General features: G+C 28.0%; 1 protein-coding gene across 1 annotated transcript; it reads right to left on the minus strand.

Annotated features, from left to right (window-relative positions):
- Positions 1-884: 884 nt before the first annotated feature.
- LOC142327550 (protein arginine methyltransferase NDUFAF7, mitochondrial) lies at positions 885-23,872 on the minus strand. The gene is made up of 7 exons (XM_075370706.1): positions 23,236-23,872; positions 22,336-22,446; positions 16,548-16,808; positions 10,759-10,878; positions 7,590-7,733; positions 4,834-5,007; positions 885-1,168 (listed from the first exon to the last, which is right to left on the minus strand). The coding sequence occupies exons 1-7, from the start codon at positions 23,545-23,547 to the stop codon at positions 998-1,000; spliced, it is 1,293 nt and encodes a 430-aa protein (XP_075226821.1). The 5' UTR covers positions 23,548-23,872; the 3' UTR covers positions 885-997.

Consider the following 23,872-nt stretch of genomic DNA (forward strand, 5'->3'; position numbering starts at 1 on the left):
TCAGCACTATTACCAGCAAAATTAATTAAATAATTCATAGTAGAGTTCTTCATAGAACTCTTTATCAATTATGTCCTTAATAAGAATTTTTAATTTAACAGTTAATATAGTCTAAGTAAATTAATTAATACTTCTAAAATTTACTGTTTTTAAGTGATTAAATATAGGATAACAATAAATATCAGTCAGAATAGGAATGCTTTTTCTTTTAATGCTTCCATGGACGTAGTTTTAGAGAAATCAAGTGAAAATCAATAAATTGGGGTAAAAAATCCTGCTTTTTATGTTTGATGTACAATAACTTTGTTAAATGGTAATAAACACAAAAAACGTTAAAAACTTGTAGAGATTTTCATTCTGAACAAAATGGTGTATAATATGTTTAATAAAACAAAGAAAAGAAAATTTTGAATTTTATTTAGAAACAGTACACTAGACCAAAGTGATATGTACCAGTTTATAATAAATATTAAAAAATGAGCCAACAATTTTCAACAAGTTTTTTTGGCATGCTTGTGTACAGCTTTTGTTGCTCTTTTTAGTTCTTCAAGGCTGCCCTTCAGTTACTGAGCCACATCCATAATGTGGACGATTAAGTCCTTATGAGAATATTTTTTGTTTTGTATGTAATATTTTTCATCAAGTAACAAATGAAACCGATCAGGAAATTGTTTTTCAACTACAATGAATATAACAACTAAGAGGAGTCTAATTAAAGATTCGATAACTCAATATCTTATGAATGACAACCAGGTTCGCTATATGTTAATATATTTTTGCTCATTTTTCCTTCTATAGTATACTTTTAAGTAATTATTATGTAAGTAGAAGGGAAAGCATAGTATATTTTTATGCTAAATGAGAGTTGGTAAACAAGATGGTGATTAATAATATAAAGTATAAATATTTTATTTAATATTTACTAAAAATATTACAATAATTTAACAATAAAAACAAAAATATATCTAAACTTGAAAAGAAACAATTTGGTAAATTTTCATATGCCAAAACCGGTAACAGGAAATTTTTCTAAGTAAGGTTTAACAACAGCTGGAAAAAATGATATAAATTTGAATCGGTCTCCCATCTGTTTGTGATCCATCATCATTTTATAACCAGTTATTAATCTATTTCTTGCTTCTTCATCAGGACAATTTTTCAATAACATCTGTAACATAATAAATATTACAATGTCACATGCAATAAGAATTTAAAAATACAACAAATATTTTATTTATAAAATTTGATAGAAAATAAAAAAAACAAATATGGTTTAATGGTATTTGATGGAACAAAAGGAACTAACAATATCTGGCAAGGATGAGATCACTTGTCAATCTTGAATCATTATAAAAAATTATAATAAAACTGTTGGAAATGAAAACAATAAAATTAGAATATTACAAGAGTTCTGTTGTTAATACTTTATTTCTATTCTTTGCTATTCTTTTAATCCAAACAGCTTTACTAAACAATATTAAAAAAATCATGTCCATTAACAAATCTGGTGTTACAAATTTTTTTAAAATTCATTAATCAGGTGTTGGGAATAAATATAATCCCTCCTACATTAGATAACACTACCATTCAAATGTACAATAAAAGTTTCTAGCCCTTGGTATCAACACATTAAAATAAGTACAGTTTTGTTAGTTTACATCCATGAAAAAATGCATTCCATGACACATTTTTTATGAACTAAAACATAAAACTTATTAAAATTCACGAAACACTGGTGCAAAGGTATTGATCAAATGCCATGTGTCAGGAATGTATATCATTCAGTAAAGGTCAATCATCCATGATGAGACAAGTGTCAGAATGGACGACCACCACCCCCATGAACTATAAGCAATTAATGTTTGGTGTAGGTGTTACTCTTTTTTACTCTTTAAAGCAAAAAGTGACTTAATACTGAAAATGAGAAAGGAAACTCTAAGAAAGCTTTAAGAGTACTTAAAAAAATGTCCTAACAGTATTTTACAACGAAAACATTCTCATATATCAATGTAATCCTGCTTGTTAAAGAAATCACTGTCTCCTTTGAAATTATATCAGTAGGTATGATAATAATAATGGAGATTCATCCACTGCACAGTCCCTTAGGATTACATATGGGGTAAGTAATTATAAAAAAAAATAATGGATGTATTATTTTTCTATTGGCAGTGATATATTAAAAAAGGGTAAATAAAATAGGCATAAAAAATAATAAAATGGGTAATGAAAAAACTTAAAGATTAAAAAGCAACACTTTCACATATTCTTTAAATATTAGAATGTCCAGTAGCTAATTTAAAACAAGTTACTAACTCTTAACCTGCAGCAGCAGGTTAAAAAACCATCACTTTTTACTTTTCAGTGTAATTTTATTTGTGAAGTTATTAAAAAATGATTTCATACATAAATTTTACTTTTATTTAAAATATGGATACATCTACAAAAATCCAAGCTACAGGCTCATGGAAAGGCAAGAATATGTTTTCTTCTTCAATTCAGATTTTGACCGCTTTTGGACCTCATGAAATAACTTTGTTATTTCTTCTTCTCTTTTTTTTCTTCCCCCAGAATTCTTTCACTAAATTGTTTCTGTCTTTTGTTCTCTACCTTTTTCTTTTATACCAGTTTAATAAACTGCATTGTAATGTATAATTTTCCTTTTTATAGACATTGTTTTTTTTTAACTGTACATATCCTTTGTCAATTGAAATGCTAATTCAATTTTTTTTCAGGCAGTGGGTTTTATTAGCTCCTTCTTCCAGTACATTTTTTGGAAAATTTCCCCAAAATATTTAAATTTTTCTATTCATTGATCTTTCTATATTTTGCATTAATGTTTTGGTAAAGGTTTTATATTGGTCATAGATTTTTTACTCAAAGCATATTCCTGCTCAAAGTAATTTTTCTGAATGCAGTTTTTCCTGTTATTTCTTTTATAAGTTTATTTGTTTTGTAGTTGTTTCAACATTTTCTGAAAAATTCCTAAAATATCTGCAACACCAAATAATTGATCCCTAGATTTTGATTTTCATATGCCAATTTAATCAGTTTGCTTTTTCAATACACAAGACTCCTGTTTTAATTTCAAACAAAGGAAATAATCACCAATCAATTTAATTTTAGATTTTGTTTTCGTTAAAGTTTGTTTAATTATTGCTTAAGTCTTATCATCTATCCCAAATTCTTTCAAAATACCAAATAATGATTTCTTGTTTTTATAAATTCAAGCTTTCTTGAAGTCTACAAAAAAAATAAAAGATTTATATTTCTATTCTTTCTATCTCTGATGATTAATTTTAAATTCAAAATTTGTTCTGCACATGACCTGCCTTGATACTCTCCCAGATCATTATCGACTTTAACCTATATTCTGGTTAATAAGTCTCATGATAAAATCTTGTATGTCATCAATGAAAGGGATATTCATTTACATTTACTAACCCTTTTTTATTACCCCTTTTATGATGCAGATGCGCAAATGCACATTTTCAGCCTTCTAATGATTTCTCTTCTTCCGTGTTTTCTAATATTTTTTTTCAGTTTTGCAATCAAGTCTAATGTGTTTTATTTATTCTTTTATAATTATTTTTTATAATTTTCTTGAATTTTCCTAAGAAGATACTCTAAACATTAGAATGATATACTGTACTCCACTGTGATATAATAATTTAATACTTTGTAACTGCCACAACTTCATCTTCAAAGTCATGTCTAAATTGTCTATAGTCGGTGGAATTTTTTGCTTTTAAATATTCCACTTAAGTTACTAGAAAAAATCACAATGTGACCGCCAGAGGAGCTTCCTATACAATAAAAAAATAATGATATTGGTCCAAAAATGATATTTTTTAAAGTTAATTAAAACAATTTATTTTTAATTTTTGTTTTGCAAGAGCTTATGAAGGCATCACTATTTTACGAAACATTGACAATAGAGACGTAAATGCTAAAGATACTACTATTTTTCATTTATTATTATTATTATTTTTGAACTAAGAAAATTTAAATAAATATACTGTTTCATTCATATTTTAATAACAGTGATAATCAATTGTACCTTAGATGCACAGACATCATACTGGCCTAACTTTTACTTTTTTAAAATTTTTACTACTGAAGTATATACATGTGCGATTTAGATATTTGACAAAGTAATAATGATAATTATGTAAGTGCTTATGTAATTATCCATAAGTGGATATGAAAGTAAAAAAGTAAATAAAATTAAATATGCTGAACTTAATCTCCTTCTAGGATGAGTTTTCAAATAATTTTTATTGAAAATAAACCAGTAGAATTTTCTTTACATGTTGTCAGTTTTATCTTGTAATTACAGGTGCAGCAATAAAAGAACTGAATGTATGTTTTTATTCCAAATTTCTTTAAATTTATGAATAACCTGTCAAATATTTAAGTAATCAGGGGTCGTAGACAAAATTCTAATTTGGGGCCCCATTTATACAAGCTGTGGAAAATTTCACACAAAAACTGAAGGGTAGTCAGATAATTTCTTTTTAGCATAAAAAAATCACAAAACTTCTTATATTTTTATTTCATTATAAAGATATTATTTATTTTTTAAAAATAATACACCATTTTAACCTCCAGGGGGGCATGGCCCCTTGGCTTTCTTTTAATCCACAAAATCATAACTGAATTCATGCATTCAAAAATAAATACCATTCTGTAAAATATTCTTTAATACATAAGACGCATGAACTTCAAAAACTTATGTGTCAGCAAATTATATAATAGTAAGCAAAGTTAAATTCTGCTGACTGACACTAATACAAATATTGTTAATTTAATCATTATTTATATTAAAACGTTTACCTTTAATCTATCATCAATATGCATCCTCAATAGAAATTCTCTTTGTGTTACCGGACCAAAAGAAATCAACTTATTTAATGTATTTTGTTTTAAATAATTAAAATCAACATCAGCAGTCAAATCAGCAGAACCTGGTTCAACTAGTGGATTATGTTGGCGATGACCTTTATATGCCTTAAAAAATAAATAATAATAAATTACATTTATTCATACAGAAAAACATTTTATACATTCTTAAAATAACCTATGTCCAAGAATTTTTAAATTCCACTGTACATTATAATAATAGAATATATACAGTAATTTTAATTATTATTACATCAAAGGTATGTCTAACATTGAACAGTGAGAATAGATAGTACACAATTATCCACTAGTGATCAAACTCCCAGTTTTTTTTTTGATATGCCTACAAACACAACAATTAATGCAAAAGGTGAAAAAATTATGTTAATTACAAGCAGAAATGACTGTTATGCAGTGTGTGTTATCTGATGGATCAAAATTGCTACCATTTGCGATTTTAAAGAAAAATGTTGTCTAAAGAACACTACCAAAAACTATTATTGTACAGGTAAATGAAAAAGGTTGGATGGATGAGTCTTTGGTCAAAGATTGGCTTAAAACATTCTGGTCCAGAAACTTAGATCTTAGAACACAGTGATCCATGTTAATATTAGATGCATTCAGGGGTCATTTGAGTGAAAATGTTAAATCGGAAGAAAAAAAAAAACACAGATTTAGTTATGGTATAACTTCACAGTTGTATGTTTTGGAAGTAGTTGTGAACAACCCTTTACAAATAAACTTAAAAAAAATTATAATTGTTGAATGTGAATAATTATTGATAAGCTAACTCCTACTGGAAGAATAAAAAAATCATTCCATGAGCTTGTAATAAAAATGGATTAATAAGTCAGAGAGATTGATAACACCAATTAGCATTAGACAAGGATTTAAAAAGATTCTGCATTAGCAATATATTAGATAGAACTGAAAATGATATCCTTTGGGAGTAAAAATCAAATAATGAAAACATTTTATTTTCACTTGGCAGTAGTGATCATGATGGTGTTAATTCAAGTGCTCCTGTGTTGAGAGTGAATTTTTGTGAAGAAATGAATCTTTTAAAGCTATATATTTTTTTTCATTAAAATATAGAAAAAATAATTTAAATAAAAACTGCAATCATGATTATTTCTTTTAAAATATTTCTTACTAAAAATCTTATACACAATTTTTTTATTTATTTATTTATTATGATGCTATATAAATTTTAAGCAAGTATGTATGATATAAAATAGTAGAATAAGATACTAATAGTGTAATAAAAATGACGTATAGTACTAGGTACATAAAGGACTAGGTAGAGAAAGTAGATAAGAGTAGATAATAGTACTAGGTAAAGTGGATAGTTACACATTCGTTAAAATATTAGTTTTTTTTTAACATCAAATATTTATACAATTATTAATTCAACAATCTTACCTGAAACATTAGGATACAGTAAAAGTCCCTTTATTATTATTTAAATAAATGTAAGTCTTATATCAATTTAATACTATGTTTTTTAAACTATTGAAAAAAAAAATGAAAAATATGAAAAAAAAAATCAGATGTTTCACCAAATCTGTGGACACCATATGACTTACTTGTACACCTATTAAATTACATACACATATTTTTAAAATAAAAAGTACATAAAATTTTATTTCATTAATAACTTCTGATATTTTTGTTTTTATTGTTGAATTTATATTTATTGTACATTTTTTTTTTTACAATCAGAGGTTAATAATTATTAATAAATCAATATATTTAAATAAAAAAAAAGTTAAAAATAAGAAAAAGAGAGATAAAGTCTGATTTGAATCGATGTGCTTTCCCCTTATAAAATTCAAATATTTCATTAATTAAAATTTGATTTGGCTAAAACTCTGGAACCAGTGAGAATAAGTACTACTTATATATAAATGAAAAGCTCTCAATGGGGGCAAATTACTGCAGTTAAGAAAAAGTTGGGATTTTTTTTGGACACTTTTGGTTCAGTTGATTGCAACTAAAACAGGAGCAAAACTAGATGCTACAACAGTTCTAAATCCAAAATTTCAATATCCTATGGCTAATTGTTTTTGAGTTATGCAAGATACATACGTACACACATCACGCCGAAACTAGTCAAAATGGATATTTCCAATGAATCTGAAAACCGAGATTTATTTTTGCAATCACAATACTTCCTTTACTTTGTACAAGGAAGTAAAAAGGGTGAGAAAAAAGCCCTGGTCTGTGAAAAATAACCTTTGGTTTCTTCACCATGATAATACAACAAACAATTAGATACTAATTCAAGTTTCCCGCAAGAAGATGCATAAAATGATTGTGCTCCCTCAAATCACATTTAATTTTACTCTTGGAGATTTTTTAGCTGAGACATTTGTTGAAAAAAGAAGGTTTTTAATTATAAGCAAGATAAAACGAAAAACTTATGATGGAACAATATATAAAATAAAAATGTGCTTTAGGACTGCTTTCAGAAATACAGAGCTATTAAGAAAGATGACTTAACCTAAGAGTTAACTTTAAGGAAATCAAAGCTCCATCATTTATGCAAAAGTCCATAAAATTATTTTAAAATATTTGAACAGTCCATAATATAATACAAACAAATACCAAATAATGTGCTTTTAAAGTAAACTAAATAATCACTAACAAGTATTATAGATAATTTAAATATAATAGAATAATGTACAAACCCTGAATGTATCTGTTAATGTACCGTTATGACCATAATCAGCGATCAAAGCAAACCCACCATACTGTTCAAGTCGCACAGCTAATTCATTCATAATAACGCCAGACTCTGGGCTTACTTCTATTTCATCTCTAGTTTCAGATTCCTAAACAGAAATAAATAATAAAAAATAAATTACATTCATTCATTAATTGCAACTTTGATTTAAAAGAACAATGAACAAGGAATGGAAAAGCCTGCCAAACCAAACAAATGACTCATAACCAGAAAGAAAGTATACAATTTGTATTATCTGGTTACTATCTCAAACACCTGCATGGTTCAAGTCAAACTGCTATTTAACTTGACGTATCTACTGTGTATAGAACATAACATTTAGCAAATGCACTTTTTACATTTTATATTGGTTGAGCAAAGATTCTTTTGTTCCCACAGTAGATGCGATGTTCTTGTGACTTCAACTTTTTTCACCCAACAATTTGAATAACCGTACTGAAATACAGCCATTTTAGGATTTATTGCAAATATTTAGTTTATTTTTATTTTTACTATAAATTTTCCAGTCTATTAATGTTCTCAGAACTGACCAATCACAACAATTACAATAAACCAGTTTCCTTAAAAGTTATCTTTTAATTAACTAAACAAATCCCTAAGAGTTTTAGCCATTGATAAACAAATTGATTTTTGTATAATAAAAAATAAAAATAATAAATATATTATTAATATCTACCTAACAAAAAATCTGTGAACAGTTTATTTTTAAATTCAATCAATCTTTTCATTTCTTTATTCGTTTAACTTTGTGTCTTTTAAATCTCTTTTATTCTAAGTATGCTATTTTGCCAATTTTTTTAAAACTCAAAAATAGAACAATTTGTTAATAAAAATTATCAGTAATTAATATTAATTCAGTATTAATAACATTATCACTAACACTTATTAACAACAAATGTGAAAATGTAATATTACATCAATGCCTGTTGCTATCAATATTCCATTAATAATCATGGTGAAGAGATTGATACTAATCTCAAGACAGAAGTTAAACTGGGAATTTATCAATTGCACAGCACAAGAGAATATGGTGTCATTGAAATAAGATTCGGGTACCAGACATTTAAGGATGAATATTCTCAAGTAGATAGAATATAAGGGATTTAATGTAAAAAAAAATACACGATTGATCACATACTTATCAAAGAGTTCTCCAATTTGTTCTCAGTAACATAATTACAAAGAGGAAAAAGACAAATAAGGTTTACTGTGCGAGATGTCCAAAATGGATTTATACATATTACTACATGTAATTAAATGCGTCAATACTCCAATAAACTTGTGATGTAACCCCTCTTGAAAACTTCAATAAAAATGTAGATGGTTTCAGAAACCATATTTCTTGCAGTGACATTAAAACTAATCTGTACCATGTCAGTTTTTCATTTTATAAAATGAAAATCAGGCAGTCATTCATTACCTAAATGCAATTTAATTTCTTTTTAATGAAGTATTTATCTATATATTGTTGTATATTTAAATAAATACAACATATTTTTTTAAGATATAAACTACTAATAGTCATGTCATTTATTATTTATTTTTGGCAGAGAATAGTCCTCCTAACAAGTTCATGAAGTTCAGAGTGATGTCATGACATTTATTTTACAGAGAAAATCATGTACAGAGAAAAGGATTTTCTTTCATATTTTTCAGAAGGAGAATTAGTCTTCTACTCTGATGTATGTGGACTTTTGACTCGATTTAACATTCCATACGACAGTACCGATTGGAGTGTTCATAGGTTCATCCAAAAGCCTCAAAGCTGTCTTTCTTCACAATGAGAACACATATCCATCAGACATTCTGTCCATTTAAAAGAGGGTTACAACAATTTAGAATTTGTTATCTATAACATTAAATACGACAATCATAAGTGGATTATGTATGGCGGTCTCAAAATAACATGATGCTCCTAGAACAGTAAGGAGGATACACAAAGTTTCCTTGTTTTTTGGGTGATTAGGATAACAGAGACAGAGAAAATCATTGGATAACGAAAGATTGGCCAAAAAGAGCTTCATTAGAAACTGGAACCAAAAATGTGCTCCAAAAAGCTCTCATGGATCTGAATAAAGTTCTCCTTCCACCTCTGTATATAAAGTTAGGTTGAGAAAGCAATTTTTCAAAGCCTTACTAAAATAAGGTAAATGTTTGAAATTCATCTGTGCAGAATTTCCAGTCTTTATCACCTGCCAAACTGAAAGAGAATGTCTTTACTGGTCCTGACATTAAAAAACTTCTCAAAGATGATAATTTTGCGAAACAAATGGAAGTTGCAGAAAAAAAGCCTGGGGAGCCTTTAAAGACATAGTAACCAAGTTTCTGAGCAATAAGAAGGATCTGAACTTCAAATCATTCGAGAACAGGTTGCAGAAGTACAAAAGTTTAGGCTGTTCCATGAGCTTGAAAATTCACATGTGAACAATTTTCCTGAAAATCTGGTTGCTGTTAGAGATGGGTGAGAGACTTCATCAGGACAGAAATGGAAAGGAGGTATCAAGGTAAATGGACGACTACAATGATGGCAGACTACTGCTGGATGTTACATCAAGACGAACTCTATAGAGAACGTAGAAGGAAAAGTGTAAATCAGAGTATAAGCTGTACAAAGAAACTTAGACACATGGAATAAAATTAAGTATTTTACATAGTTTGTCATTAAGGGTGGGTGAAGAGGGGGAGTGATTTCCAAAGTCATGACGTACCTTATAAAAATAATTAAATAAATTTAAAAAAAATAATTTAAAAATGCCCTATAATAGAGATCAGGTTTATTTTGTAGTAATTATCACTAGAAATTAAGGGGTCAACAACCCCACACACCCTCCTCTTCAGATCACTCAACTGTTTAGCAATAAGACTGCATAGTAGTATAAGCCAAAAAAGAGAATATATTTATATTCATTTATTACAAAAAAATTGTTTTATATTTATTTTATTCTATTCGCAATTTTTAACTTTTTACAAATTTTGAAAATGGCGTTTTGTGAAAAATCCTGACGTGATGGAAAAATGAAAGTTACTTTTGGATTCAGCGCTAAAAAATACATAAGAATCAATTATCAAAACCTAAAAAAACACAACCATCGCAGGATTGTGTAATTAATTACCTTAACAAAAATCCTTGAATGTGGTGTAGGTCCAGGTGCAATAACATAACGAAATGAATGCTCATTGGGATCCTTTGAATCTATGTCAATGAGTATTTCTCTCCAACCATGCTTAGTCTTCTATAAAAAAATTAATTAAATAAAAAAATTAATGATTAACTGTTAAAATATCCACATCACATAAATAATAATTTAAAAAGTAATAAATACACAATTAGTTTCTAAACATGTTTTTTATAAAATCTATATGAGTACTATACTAAATCAGATGCAACAGTTTTAGATGTAGTAAACTAATTCAATATTGTAATAATATTACACTATTCAGCTAACAATAAAGCTACAATATTTTTGATCAATTACAAGTATTTTATAGCAATTTTCTGAGCTTTATCTTTAAGTTGGACCACAACATGATACTACTAAAGAAAAAGCTGCTCAAAACAGAACAATACAAGTACGTTATTGGATGTCTTAGCTAAAAAAATATCAATACTTTTGTCCAGGATTAGCAGAAAATAATTCTCTTGCAGAATGGAAAAGACAGACAGTTGTGTATATGTATATACACAACTGTCTGAAATTAAGTATTAACAGGCTTATTTAAAAAAAAAATTGATGTGGACATCACATGACTTCCTTGTATGCCTATTAAATTACATATACACATTTTTTGCTGTACTTATTTCATTTGAAAGTGAGATATGATCCTCCAGTTCTTTAATAAAGTGGACAGTTACACAATTGCTGAAATATTAGTTTTTATTAACATCAAATATTTAAACAATTATTAATTCAACAATATTATATGAAATATTAGGAAAGAGTAAAAGTCCCTTTATTACTCATATTACTAAATCAGTATTATTTGTAACTTCATGAGTTGCTGATTAACAAAAGATTTAGATTTCTGGTGTGTCATATAATTAAAAGTTAATAATAATAACAATTAAACCATTCAGTTTAGTTAACGTTAACTCAGGTATGGGTTAAAAATGTTAATTTCGAACTAACAGTGTAAAATATTCAGTTTTTATTATTGGATTATTTTGTGAATAATCGATCTGTAGGGAGAAATATTGAAAATATGCATGCTCCTTATATTTGGATGAATTAGAAATAGATTTATCTTCCATAAAAGAAAAAAAGAAAAGAATAATAAAAACTTAACAAAATTTATTGACATCATCAACTGAAGTAAGCACAATTACAGGAGCACCATTACTTCTGCGTAAAAAACTTTTTCCGCTATGAAACCCTTTTCCTTTTGCAATTCTCTTGCCATTGAAAACACTTTCCTACGATCAGTTGAAAGATTTTCACATTTATACACATTGGATTATCATTTGGCAACCCAAGGTTTTTTTTTTCAGAAGTACCTCTTGATAGGCCTTCTATTTAAGATGCCATCTTTTACAGAACTTCTGGTAAAGTGAGCTATGATTATAATCATAGCTAGTCTTTTTTGGGTTCTGTTAGTCAGCCTATGGCACACATCTATGTCGCTTTCAGATATCGAGTAATCAAGAGCTTTAGCAATAGTTTGAATTACTAAATCTAAATCTTCATTTTTCTGTTCAGGTATAATACCAGGTATTTCTAAATTATTTGCATGAGAGTACTGTTCAAGTTCACTTATTCTGTTTAGGAAAATTAAATTATTATTGTTTTCTGATCTTAGCTCACCTGACAGATCGTCAACCTTAGTCAGGAGAGGTAGTATTTTTTCTTCTTGAGCTTTGAGTTTTTTGGTAGTGCCCCAATTTCCCTGTGGAAATCTTATACCCCAAATTTCTCTCCATTTCGCGGTTTTCTCTGCGGATTTTGTTCAGTAACTCCACAATATCTTTCATGGTAACTGAACCATCTTCAATTGCTGATTGCTGAGTGTTCTTTTATGGAACACTCTTTTTTCATTTTCACAGATGGCACACCTTCAAATTTTATTTTCTTGTTCAATGAAATTAACCTCTTCTTGAGTAAAATTAATGCACTGTGGGTGAAAATTACCTCTACAGTTGCTGCACATAATACTTTTCGATCTGCGCACTGTTTTTAGACAAGTAGAACAGACATATTCAAGTCAGCATGAAAAACAAATTGGAGTAAAAAATAAACAATCAATAGAATATCAGTAGAATATAAATCAATAGAATATCTTATTATGGTTATATTATTTAAATGGCAAACATATACACGTAACATTGAATACAGTTTAAATATTCTACCATCACTAAAGATAAGCCAATACTGCCCAGGCACAACCTTACCGTATGAGTGCTCAATCATAGAACATTTATTTCCTTAAATTCCTTAATTTCTTTCTTCAATGTAGCTATTATTCCCTATGGATCCATAAAATTTAGTGACTTTAGGTTTGTAACAGAGGCTGTTTCAAAATGAATATCAGGGTTTTAAAGCTTAGTAATATTTCTCAAGTTTCATGTACATTGATTAATTATAAACGCTAGGATTAATTACACAGGATCGAGTGTATGTGCCACCATTACCAGCTGACCTAGCTGACTTGAGACACAGGACTGAAACAGCTGTAGCAACAATTACTCCAGACTTGCTGATTAAGGTATGGGATGAACCGTCCTATAAGCTATAAGCTAGTTGTGTACCGTGTGACGAATGATGCTCACATTGAAAACTTTTAGGAAAAACTGCTTGATTTGCTCTTTTATTTCATGTATAATTTATCAGTGTAAGTAAAACTAATTAAATATTACATAACCTTACAACCTGGATACTCCATTTGGAAAACAAATGCGTTATCACACAGAACACAAATAACTACGCCAAACATTTGATTATGATATCATTTTAAAAAACATCAGGAGGGATTGCCTTTGCTGACCGACTCCCCCACCATCTTAAACTCTCAACAAAAATTTAATTATAAAAATTAATAAAATAATGTACAAGAAAAAATATTTACAATAAAAAATGCAAATTCATATAAATAACCCGTAAAAAAAAAAAACATGAAAGAAAATCCACATAATCTTTATTTAGTTATGAAGAAGGTACCATATATTTAAATTAGATGAAAAAAGATATTAAATGTAAAACAGGTGAAAATTTTGAATAGGTAAGGTCAAGTTATATTCTCAAATCCACCAGATTGGTCTAGTGGTGAATGTGACTTCCAAATCGGCTGATTTGGAAGTTGAGAGTTCCAGCGTTCAAGTCCTAGTAAAGGCAGTTACTTTTATACGGATTTGAATACTAGATCGTGGATACTAGAGTACTTTGGTGGTAGGGTTTCAATTAACTACACATCTCAGGAATAGTCAAACTGAGACTGTACAAGACTACACTTCTTTTACACTTGTACATATCATCCTCATATATGCTCTGAAATAATACCTAAATGGTAATTCAGGGAGGCTAAACAGGAAAAAGGAAAAGGTTATATTCTCAATTTACAAAAAATATTTATCCTGAAATAATAAGCTATCTAACAAATATTATTATAAACAAAAAAAACTCAAACAAAACAAAAACAGGAAACTTGCAGAAATATTTTAAACCCGAAAACAACCAAAACCAAAGAAAAAAATAGTCAAAAACAACAAAACACAAAGGCACATACAAAACCTAATGTAGTCCACGCTTCCATGACACAACAATGAATATATTGACAATGAATGTTAAATTAGATATGCAATTTCTCTGATCTAATTATCTTTATCAAATTCTACTGTTCATTAATTAAATTATTATTAGCTAATGTGTAAAATGAAATTTAATTAATAAATTGAAAATTAAAATAAAGAACAATACAGAATTTTCAGTCATAACTGACTGAAAAATTCAGCTAGTGGAAAAAATAGTCTTCGTCTATAAAGAATATTTTAAACACTGTTTCCAGGGACACTAGACATGATGACCAATAACTGTTAAAAATTTGATCTGATGTCATGTATCTTCATTTTTTTTGTAATTTTTATTAAAAATAAAATTTATAAATCAAGTCTGAAGTGAAAATAGTAATAAACAAGTTTACCAGAAACAAATTCAAGATTAAGTACTTACTACATGTTCTGAGAATACAATAAAATAGTAGAAGATAGTCTCTGAGACAAATAACAGGATTAAAAACGGAATAAATGAAGGTATCTAATTCATAGATGGTTGGTGACTTCAAGAATAAGAGTAGGTCTTGTCAAGAGTAGAAGGGAAACTAATGTTGGAGGGCTTGGGTGATAAAAACTTTCCCTTATCAGTATAAGAAAAGTAATATCATTATTTTGAAATGAAAAATCACTGCATTTACATCATTCTGCCTAACAGAAAGGAACCTTTTGTAAAAATATCATAAAGTCTCAGAAAAAACATTTGAATGAATGAACAGCAACACAAACACATGAAATGATAAAAAGATTAATTTACAGCAGGACCTCGTTTTGCTTGATCAATAAATTTTTGTTGCATGCTTTATATATAATGTAATGAAATATTTTATCTTTTTTTTAATTTTGGAGTACATGTATTGTAGGATAAAGGTATATAATATTTATTGCCTGTTTTTAATCGTTCCTTATATTTATTTTTGACAGATTTTATTTATATTTTTCTACTACGCGCTTTGTTAAAAAAGTTATTTAACAAATTCTTTGTTATCATTTATATAAATAAAGGCTAGGTAGATGTTGTAAACTGCATTTTTTGGGGGGATTATAGGGATGTACCGACTGAAGTTTTACCACTTCAATGGGGGTTAGAGTGCTCATGTCATCTAGAAAGTCCAGAGTTTGAATCCTTTCAGGCTTGGCAATTTTCATATGCTAGAAATATTCCACATTATATTCCCACACACGTTTTAAGTCTTAAGCTTATGTGATAAATTAATTGTAGATAAAAAAAAACTACTAATTTTAATTTAATTTTTTTTATTTATTGCCAATGCCCAAGAAATATATTTTATTATTATTTTCAATTTCCAATATGCATCCTATATTTTTATGGAAACTGTTGAAGTTTTTATATTATTTTATGTTCCATGTTTATTGGATGTTTGTAATTAAATACCAGGCAATTTATATACACACAATAAAATAATTTGAATTTATAGAGAGTTGTAACCGTAACATTATTTAATTTATAACTGATCTATCAAGACCATTTACTATATAAAACATTTAACAAGTTACTGATAAACAGTAAAAATGTAATTTTTTATTACATTTTTTAAATTTAATTCTTTCAATATTTTATCAACTCTACTGACTGTAATCTATTACTAAATTCCTTTTTTATTTAATAAGTATAGTATTTTGAGAATCTCTTTTTAAACATTATTTTTTTAATATAAAACTTATACAATCATTATATAATCCAAGTAGGTCAAATTTATCATTACCGTATGAAAAAGTTGTTTATAATCTTTATAAACACAATGGTACATTTATTTTTATTACATTTTTATGTAATTATCATTGGGAATTTATATGCAATAAGTATTTTTTTTAATTTTTAATAAAAAATTAATTATAAATTTTTTTATCAGACATATTTTTTGTTAATAAATGTATTCATTTTACTTATATATTTATTTAATAATTAATTTCAACATTTTCATTCGTGTAATCATTATAAATTTATGCACAATTAATCACATTTATTAAAATATATATGAGAACATCAATACTGAATGCAGATCTTGTTCAACAACATTTATGGGATACAAATCACATGTTCTAAACTTCAAGTTCCTGATCTATAAAAAAATAACAATTACTTAAAATTAACTGATCATTTATTCAAAATTTTTAACTAACCTTAAATTTATGAACAGGTAAAGCATCAAAAAACTCATGAGCAACAACAATAGAAAATTCAGGTGGTACTGACTTTAAATGATTATACCAAGTAACTGGTACACCATTTTTGGTAATACCTTTTTGAAAACACTGTGAATTAACATCATCACACTTCTGTAAATTAACTTCCAAATTCTGTGCTTGTAATTTGCTCATTTCTGGACTTAATTCAACAAGATGACAACTTAAGTCATCTAAATAATCAAGTGTTTTATAAACCTGGAACAAACTGTCACAAATATTAGGTTATAAACTAATTAAAAAGATATTATTTTCTATTGTTAATATACATACTATGAATCCCTTATGAGTTGAGAAAGTGCAGACATTGTATACTGCATTCGGATTTTATAAAAGATAAGTTTCTGTGCATCTCCTTCCTACTGATGTAGATGACAAATAATGAAATCCTGTTGCTAGTGTTCGGTGGGACGTGGTATCACATATTTAGGAAGAACTGGACAACAATGTAATAACTGTGTTGTGCTTCACAGTATATTAACAAACTTTCAAGAAATTTCCTGTAAAAGCATTTAAGTAGTAATCAGCATATTTGAAAAATATATGTTTTACAAACCATCAAATGAGTCATTTCATTTATATCGCCCTACAATGTTGATTACTTTTGCAGAGATTGCTTCTTTAAAATGTTTTTAATAATGACGAAACAATAATAAAATTACATAATTTTTTAATTGTAGGTTTGTTTTTCAATAATAATTATAATATTAAGTCAAACTTTAAAACTGTAGACTGCTGTTTACTGTTTCAGCTACTGAAATAAATTATTCTGATTTTGTTATAATCTTCTGGTATTAAACTATTACTTTGACATCACATATAATAAAGATATTTTTAAATGTAAACAATAAATTCTGAATAATTTAAATTTAATTTATTTCCTTAATCCAGGTTCAAATTTTATTTATAGTTTTTTTTTGTAATTATTTTTTTTGTATTGCTGTTTTTTGTTGCATGTATTTTTTTTTAATGTGATCATTTTTGGTAGAGGCTGCAATTTGGAAATATTACTATACACTTTGAAATAATGAAGACTCATTTTCATTACCGCATAAAGTTCCTTAATATCATAATTACAAATCAGTAAATAAAATACCAAATTCAATTTCTTTTTAAGTGCAACACACCATTAGAATATAACATTATTGTAAATCTTAAAATAATAAAATTACTATTAACTAGCCTTTTCAATGGATTCACACATTTCAAGCTGATAGAATATTTTTATACCTAAAAGTACAATTATATTACACAATAAGTATCATATCAGTATGAAGAAGAATATGTTACCAGCATCTATTTAGATGAAAATTCTAAGTCAAGGTAAGATATTATTATACATATCATTAAATTACATCCCTATGTTTACTTTGTAATATAAAAATTACTAATTTCCTTGAAATCACCACATCTAAAATAGCACATTTTTAAGATAAGAAAATTACATTTTAAACATAACAAAATTTATTTCAAAATTATATTAAATGATTAACGTTCAAACAAATATAAATTTTTCTCTCAAAGGTTTTCCAAAGCTTCCAAACACTGGCGCCTTGAATTAATAAAAAAACTAACAACTGAAATACAAGTAGGTGAGCTAAAATCTATTTTTTATGCTGAATCTTAAAATTAAATCAGTTTTTCTCTAGCAATCTCAGAATTTTAGTCATGATATTTAAAAAATAATAGGACAACTTTAACGACTGATTTTAATTGTTATGTAACTTGTGACATTTTATTTTAGATCACTTTTTAAAAATATTTTTGTCATTTTAAAAGTGACAAAAATAAATAAAATATAAATTTACACCAATATTTTCCAAATTGGTGTTTATTTAACTGATAAATTTATATTTTATTTTTTACTGAGGTCTTCTTCTTTTTGTACAATCTAGCAATAGTCACTCATCATAGATTTATCTTGTCTGCCTTAATAGCTCTATCCTATTTGTAAAAGATTTTGATGGAACCTTTCTCAGTGTTCTTTATACCTCCCAAATTTGGAGAGAAGAAATACACATGAGAATGTAAAAAAATAATTTTCAATAACATTCTGCAGCTTAAATTTTTGTAGTTCACTAAGTTGCTCTATTAACTGATATTCACCATTTTTATTTTTAAAAAAACCTTGTCTATGAATGCTTTTCATGCCACTAGTGCCTTAAGATTCAATTTTCTATCAAATATATGGTCATGTATTAATTTTTTTAATTTCAGATCCAATGAGTTTTCCCAAGTCAAAATTTGAAAAAAAAATCTTGATTAATAAAAATGATAATGTTTTGATTCTTGCCAGCTGAAATTTTTTTACTAAAATTCAACCATATCATGTAAATCAAAAAAAAAAAAAAACTTGTTCCTGTAAGATAAGGGAAGGAACTAGTTTAGAATTGCAAAAAGATTTCTTTTAAAATAATATGTAACTCTGCGCTTTAACTTTTAATCATTTAGAATTTTTTCTAAAATGCATTCTTAGATTCTAAATTAAAAAATTTAACCAAATGAGGAGGAAGTTTAATTTTTTGTTTTCTTACTTTTTTGTAATATTCATCATAAGTGAGTAGATAGAAAAAAAACCTATTTTTCATAAATAGAGAACATCCATAAATGACAGGTATAATTTTATTCACATAAATTCCTGTCAAATAAAAAGTAAGTTTATTCATTTAGTTCTGTTAAAATAGGTTACGTTTTTAATGCACAGTCCCACAAAACAGTAAATATGTTGAGATATGTTGTTGTTATATGTTGAAATAATGGTAAAAAAGAAAACGCATACAACTATTGAAACAACAGCTTTTTTACTTTAGTTTTGAATGAAATACAGTACTTTCTGATTAAACAAAGGCCACCTGTTTTCAGAAGGAAGGATGTTTTTAAAAAACTCAAACATGTACACACAGTATAGGTCTTTATTTATATTACACAAAATTTTTGAAATTTAACAACTACTTTTGTGCTTCAACAGAGTCCCAAAACTTAATGATGTCACTGAGGAGCCGATTGAATACATTGCCACTGCCCACTGATCGCCACATGTATTCAGACAGATATGAATCTAAATAGTAGTGAGCTGTGCCCTTATGTTTTTTTGTCCTGCCATTTTCCCGACCCCCACATTTGTTCAATTTGCTGACTATTAGCTCCAGCTTCAGGATCCACCACAAAATTGTATTCGTGATTAACACTACAATGTGTGAATCTAGCTTCAAGTTCATCAGAACTGTACACCTTCTAATAATCTGATATAATGGTCGGGCTAGGTTCAATATGTAGCTTGAGTTTGTTTCAGCCGAGTTTCACACTTCTATTTGGCACTTTCACAAGAAAGCAGCCTCCTCCCATTTCCCGACATAACCCACCAAAAACCCACTGTTGCAGTATAATTTGCCCAGCACTGTTTTGGTGTTTGGTAAACAAAGTTTTATCAATATCAACAATACGGTTAAACCTCCTATTTTACCTTTATTTTTATTCTCCACTGAGATAGCACATACTTCCCGCATTAATAATTCCAATCAACAGTGGTATTTGGCAACATATATAACTGCTTCTCACACCATGATATGGAGGTAAGTTCTTCACACCAATACAAAAATCGCACAATTGTCAAAAACAGAAGTCTGCTACGTGAAAACCAAGTGTCCACATGAAGGCCTACGTTTTTACAGCATGGTCTTGTATTACATGACCAAAATATATTTTTGCGGCTAAAATACAAACACATGTCATGTTTGTTAACACACTGTTTTGATGTTGGCAAACACCCTTTAAACTGATGGAAACAAACAGTTTCTTCTAAAGTTTCGGGCAAATTCCAAATCAACACGCAGTCACTCATTTCACTAGTAAGCATACAAACAAACAAACGGCAGGAACAATGCAAAAAAAATGCAGCGACAGTGACAAATAGTGATCATGATAATCCATTGTTGTTGCACAGAGCACAGACTTTGGCCCGACTAACTTGACCTTGACTGCGATAAGTGCCAATCTATTAAGAAAAGTATTTTCTTCAACGTAGATAGCAAACAAACCTCAATCTTTTTTTTCTGTTTAGCCTATGGGAATCACCGTCAGGTATTGCTTCAGGGGATGAATGAGGATGATATGTACAAGTGTAGTAAAGAGTAGTCTCCTACAGTTTCAGGTCAACCATTTCTAACCCACTGGGTTGGTCTAGTGGTGAACGCACGTCTTCCCAAATCAGCTGATTTGGAAGTCGAGAGTTCCAGCATTCAAGTCCTAGTAATGTCAGTTATTTTTATATGGATCTGAACTAGATCGTGGATACCAGTGTTCTTTGATGGTTTGGTTTCAATTAACCACACATCTCAGGAATTGTTGAACTGAGACTGTACAAGACTACAATTCATTTACATTCATATATATCATCCTCTGAAGTAATTCTCAGAGGCTAAACATAAAAATGAAAGAAGAGCCACCAAAGAACACCGGTATCCACGATCTATTATTCAAATCCATATAAAAGTAGCTGTCTTTACTAGGATTTGAGTGTTGGAACTCTCTACTTCGAAATCAGCTGATTTGCGAAGATGTGTTCACCACTAGACCAACCCGGTTGGTTAACCTAACATAACCTCAACCTAACAGTTGCAGCATGCTGCTATGATGGCCTCTGTTTAATCAGAAAGTACCTGAAATACAAACAAATATATAAAAAAATTTTAGGGATTATTTATAGGTATAACTTTAATTAATAACTTTCTGAAAATTCAAATAATTCATCAACATACTGACCACTGCGCCAATTAACCACAAACAACAAATTAACCACAAACAACAACAAATTAACCACCAAACATAGTAACAGAAGAACCTAAAAAACTAATACTAAAAGTTGACTTTCACAGGATCCCATATCATCAGCTGGTACATAATTCTACAATTATAACAAAAAACAAAAACTAAATAAAAACTAACAAATAAAACTAAACAAAAACTACCATTTTTATTTCTTTTTTGTTTTTTGTTATAATTGTAGAATTATGTACTGACTAAAGTACAATTTTCCCATGAAAATTGAATTTAGGTATTAGTTTTTTCTGTTACTGTGTTTAGTGGTTAATTTGTTGTTGTTTGAACTTTAATTAAATATATAGTACACACATGGTACTCAAGTCGAATGATTACATCAACCATCAACTAATAAAAATTGTGATGCAATGATATTCTTCTATTTTATAGGTAATATTGCAAAAACGTTTATTGATTTAATAAAATAAATACCTTAAAAATCAGTTTTTATAAAAATTTATCTTTTAGGTTTAAAGTTAACATCTATTTGATTTAGTCAGTGAATCAAAATAATAATATTATTATATTAAAAATAATGCAGCAAAATATGCCATGCTTACTGTTTAAATGTAAATAATAAGCTATTGATGGAGCTGTTTTGGACAAATTTACACTTAAGACCGGCCTCAAAAGTTCAATACAGTGGTAACAGAATCACTTAAACTGGTCCGGTGGTTTTTGAGTTTTAAGTAAATATCACTATTAGCAAACTTACATACATAAATGTAAACAAACGGATATTCTTCTGATACATTAAGATAGACCAGTATGATTTGCTAATAATTACTTAATCTTTTTATGAACAAGCTGGTTACTAAGTATTCTAACTGTTATTTGAATGGAGAGATTACTTCTATTATTAGGTAAGTGTACAGATCAGTTATTTTAATTCAAGATAATATTTTACCCGCAAGATATCAGCCATCATTGAACCTCTTCCAGGACCAAGTTCCACGATATAATGAGGTTTTTGACTACCAAGCTTCTTCCATTCATTTATCATCCAAATTGCTATCATCTATAAAAGAATAAATACACAATTTTAATTAATACCTTAAACTGAGAGTAAAATAAGAACTATGTAATTATAGAAGAAATCACCTAGTTCAATTATTATCTCAGAGTTAAAAAATTACAATAAAAAGTTTAGCTGTGATTAACTTAAAAGTAGAGTTGTAAGAGTATGAGTTTTTGTTAAAAAAAATTACATTAATCTTAAAAAAAATTATCTTCATTGAAAGTTTAATCCTGAAGTTAGTTTTTATAGATTATTAGTGTATGTGTGATGCAAACAACAAGTACAAAGATTACAAGCAATATTTTATAAAGGTAGTTAAAAGCTAACAACATAACAACACAAATTGGTAGGGCTTAATAAATTTAATGAAGGATCATAGCTGGTAAGTTATAGATTTGACTATATCTTACTTATATAAGGTAAATAGGTAATGTTTGATTGCTAATAATGAAATAATATTTAATTAAAAACCATTATTACTCTAATTTTATAACATTACTGTTTTCCCAGTTAAACATTTAACTTAAAATAAATAAATATAAATGATAGAAACTAAAATTTAAATATCTTATGAATGCTGCTTTATATATTTTATCAGAAAAGAACTAAGGGAATATGATCTTGAAAAGCTAGAATACAAATAAGGTATCAGGTAATTATCAAGATTAATTAACATAAGTTTCAGTGAGCAGCGAGTAACAAATTGACAGTTAAATTCATTTTAATAAATAACAGATATTTTTATGAATAGGTTGAAATTAAATATCATTTAAAAATGCTATTAATTACCTCTCCAAACAGTTGATTGAGTTCTGGCGAAGTAATGAAGTCACCTTTCTGCCCAAAAACGTCTTTATTCATGTAATAACCAAGCACTGGATTTGTTAGAACTTCTTTCATGTATTCCGCAACAGTAAGTGGTCCCTTAAATTTAATCGCAGCTTTAATGTACTTTGGCATCGTTATGTTGGCTTCAAACTGGGTCTTTGTTTCTTTGGAAATAAATCTCATACATGTCAGTTTATGGATTTTGTTAATATACGATAGGTAGACAGCACTTCCATTACAGCAAAAATGATTTCTACAAAACTTAACTAACATGATGAAAGAAATCTATAAAAATTGGTAGGAGTAAATGTATAGTACAAATATTTTTCTAACAATCACGTTAGCAATAGTTAATTATACGCGAAAAATTTTTCTAACCTAACACTATTGTAGGTTATGTACACCAACAAAACATTTAACTTGCAATTTAACTACCTACCTACGTCTACTATGTCCAATGTTACACTAAAATCGTTACAAACAAAAATTCTTCTTCTTACTTAGCATTCCCATTATCACTTTAACATTACGGGCAGAACCCTGCAATAGTTCCAAAATCAATCTTTATAACGCGTTACAAGTCATTACCACCAGAGTG

The sequence above is a fragment of the Lycorma delicatula genome, chromosome 7, assembly GCF_047948215.1.
Source record: "Lycorma delicatula isolate Av1 chromosome 7, ASM4794821v1, whole genome shotgun sequence".
Classification (NCBI taxonomy): domain Eukaryota; kingdom Metazoa; phylum Arthropoda; class Insecta; order Hemiptera; family Fulgoridae; genus Lycorma; species Lycorma delicatula.